The sequence below is a fragment of the Pteropus vampyrus genome, unplaced genomic scaffold (assembly GCF_000151845.1).
Source record: "Pteropus vampyrus isolate Shadow unplaced genomic scaffold, Pvam_2.0 Scaffold730, whole genome shotgun sequence".
In the NCBI taxonomy this organism is placed as follows: Eukaryota; Metazoa; Chordata; class Mammalia; order Chiroptera; family Pteropodidae; genus Pteropus; species Pteropus vampyrus.
In genome coordinates this window covers 41,564-45,146 of record NW_011889511.1, presented here as the reverse complement: position 1 = coordinate 45,146, position 3,583 = coordinate 41,564, and the positions used below count along the sequence as shown (strand labels likewise).

The 3,583-nt window shown below is 34.9% G+C and overlaps 1 protein-coding gene across 1 annotated transcript; it reads right to left on the bottom strand.

The window, feature by feature from the left end:
- Positions 1-2,275: 2,275 nt before the first annotated feature.
- On the bottom strand, positions 2,276-3,223 carry LOC105309357 (olfactory receptor 4A5-like). The gene has a single exon (XM_011385483.1). It carries the CDS (start codon positions 3,221-3,223, stop codon positions 2,276-2,278), a length of 948 nt encoding a protein of 315 aa, XP_011383785.1.
- Positions 3,224-3,583: the final 360 nt, after the last annotated feature.

Here is a 3,583-nt window from a genome sequence, read left to right as displayed (position 1 = left end):
CAGATAGAATTATTTAATGTGATCAAGATATCAAATGTTTTCCAAATTAACTTGACATTTAATATACTGTAAGTAGAAACCTTCATAGATTTCTCAGACCTCTGAAATTATTTAATAGTTGTACAGAAGATTGTTCTTTGAAACAGAAATTGTAATAAGAATATTGAGTGGTAGGCTTCTTATGATATATCAAGATACATTTAAATGACCTCAATGATGGGATATTTGCTTCTAAATAATTAACCAAAGGAAAATAGTCTATAAATAGGTACGTGAGGATTGGGACTTTAAATATGGTAAATATGACATAATCAGACTAGGAACAAAGGAGAATTTTTTTAAATGTGTTGAAAAGCTTGGTTCAAGGCAACAGAAAGCCACTTGAAAAAGGCATTTAAATTCTTTACACATATGCAGACACACACAGAAGGACCTTTTCCTTTTGTGCTACCATACTCATAAAGACAGGAATCTGGCTACATTCAGAAGTTTCTATTCGCCAAATAAAATGATAGAAGTATAAAAGATAGAACTCTGACATACAGATAAACAAATTAGGAATTGGTACACTGGAGTCCAAAAGAACTCTGACAAATTAATAACAACAGAAAAACATCCCAACCCAGTAGGAAAAAAACAAAAACAAAAGACATGAATACATGTTTCATAGAAAATGGTAAAAAATAATGTCCAATAACCAAGAAAATGTGCTCAACTTCAATAGTAATAAGAATTGCAAAATAAAGCTCCAATAAAGTCACAGTCTTATACTCATTATGCTTTCAAAAATATCAAACATCTGACAATATCAAGTAATTGGAAGAATGTAGAATGATAGAACTGTTACACATGGCTCGCAGGTGTATAACTGATAATACAAATTAAGAAAATTGTAACCATCTGTAAAAGTGAATGTCAAAACAGCTGTACACAAGAGTTTCTTTCAGGACGTCTGCAGTAACACTCTGTGCATATCAAAACTGGAAGCAACTCAAATGACCACTGACTGAATGGACACTATTTTCAACTATGATTGACAATACACTCAGTGCTGAGATTAGCTCTAGGAAGAGGCAGAGCAAGAGATCAGGGAAGTATAGCATACACAGGCACTTTCAATGATACTGATCATATGTCAGGTAAGAGACTACAAAATTTAGAAATAAATCACATATATTACTGGTTACCATGAAAAAATACATAATAAAATCTTAAAATAAAAGAAGTTCAAAATCTTTTTTAGTTAGAAAAGTCTTACAAAGCATAGATGATGTTCCATATTACAAGGATAGCAATTCAATCTTCTTCATCCTGGTTTGTGGTTTTCCGGGATGGACTACAGACTGAGAAAACCTGCTTTTTAACATGAAATTGCAAAACAAAATTTTGTTTATGCTAAAACAAATCATTAGGAAGTCTATAATCGAAAATATTTAAGTTGAATTCAACTTTTAGGAAACATCTTTCAGTGCAAAATAACATATCTTTACCTGTATCTTCTGTATCATGAAGACAAAATAATAAGTCATCTATTCTTTAAGGAATGGCAAAAATGCACATAAAAACTACTGAGCTAAAGCATGAAAATATCATTACACCTTGGATTAATATATTTTTCTATCCTTTAATCAAAAACTAAAATCTGTTTTCATCATCAACGATCCCATACACCCCGACCTGTGAATACATCCAACATCTTATCTAACAAAACTGCTCACTGATACTGTCTGTAAACAAACACAATATCATTTCCCATTTTAATATCCTGACCTGCAAATTCATAGACACTGACCTGAGAAACAGAAGTATCTTCCAGACAAAATGCATGATGCAGCAGCAGAAAGCTGCTTGTGGAGACAATAATGAACATTAAAATATTTAGAGCATTCTTTTAGCTCCAGAAATTACCTCTCTAAATATTAAACAAATTGCTTTCTCATTAATTTGAGTAAAAGTGAATTTTCAAAGGTACATTAGTTATCGCTGTTAAAAAGAAAAAAATCTTCCTTCTAACATCCATTTTTCATATAAACTAAGAAAAAATAAAGTTGCAAGGTGAACTTAGTTTATTTTTTCTTCTATTTTGGCAAATGCCCATGCCTTTTATTTAATCTCTAAAATTTCTTTTAGATTGATTCTAATCTGAAAAGACATTTGATTCCACATTTTGATGCCTTTGTATAAATAAAAGAACCTTAGAGAATCCATTGAATTCATTAAATCATCCATTGTTAGAATTCACTGCCTGTTGCTTCAGCATTAGAAACAAATGTGTTTAGTATGCCTGAAACATTTTTATTATCGCTACAGTTAACTTCCTACAAAAGAGATTTTTCATAGCATTTTTCATTTCCAAATTTCTCAGGGTATATATTAAAGGATTCAACATGGGAGTGATAACTGTATAAAACACAGCTATAAATTTATCAATGGGAAAGTTGGAAACAGGTCTAACATATATGAAAATACAGGGAATGAAAAACAGGACAACCACCGTGACATGAGAACTGCATGTAGACAGGGCTTTGCGCCTCCCTTCCTGACTGTGACTTTTAAGGGACTTTAGGATGACTCTATAAGAGATTAGTAGAAGGACAAAGATGACCATACAGATCGCACCTCCATTGGCAACCACTGTGAGACCTACAAAGTAGGTGTCAGTGCAGGCGAGTTCCAATAATGGGTACATGTCACAGGCGAAGTGGTCAATGACATTGGGACCACAGAAGGGGAGGCTGTACACAACAAAAATTTGAACCACAGAGTGCATCAAACCTCCAACCCAGACCATCACCAACAGGAGGATGCACACCTGTCTATTCATGACCGTTAGATAGTGCAGTGGCTTACAGATAGCCACATATCGATCATAGGCCATCACCACCAGCAGGAAGACTTCAGCACCTCCAAAGAAGTGGTCCAGAAAGAGCTGTCCCATGCAAGCTGAGAAGGAAATTGTCTTTTTAGCAAACAGTAAGTCTATAATCAATTTCGGTGAAATGGTAGTGGAATAAACCACGTCCATGAGTGACAGAGAGGCAAGGAAGAGGTACATGGGGGAGCCCAGGGAAGGGCTGGCAAAAACAGTCACCACGATGAGCAGGTTGCCCACCAATGTCACAATGTAGATGAGTAAAAATATGACAAATAATACTTTTTGCCCCTCAGGATCCTGAGTGAGGCCCAGGAGGACAAATTCTGTCACATTGTTAGTCTGTCCCATTGACTCTTCTATAAGGGCTGGTTCATGAATGGGAGGTCAGGAGATGGGACCTGTAATGAAATCATGAACATGACTATGAACACATCCATTATGTTCTGGATACAACTTGTAATTATATATGCTACAGTGGTTTACACACAATAAACATTTATTAAATATCTACAAATTCTTCTTCCAAAGAGCCCATTATACCTTCCTTTGACAATTAATTTCTCTTTATTTTGCCGGTGCTACGAGTAAGAGGTTCTATTTCTAAGTCTTAGTGGATCGTCCACAGAGAAGAGGAATCAAAGGTCCGACATCAGTCACACGTTTCATAGAGCCTTATTTAAACCATTTCTGTCCGTGGCACAGAAGTCA

Excerpts from the sequence above, each read along its gene's own strand:
- LOC105309357 (XM_011385483.1), bottom strand. The coding sequence starts at position 3,223 with ATGGGACAGACTAACAATGTGACAGAATTTGTCCTCCTGGGCCTCACT.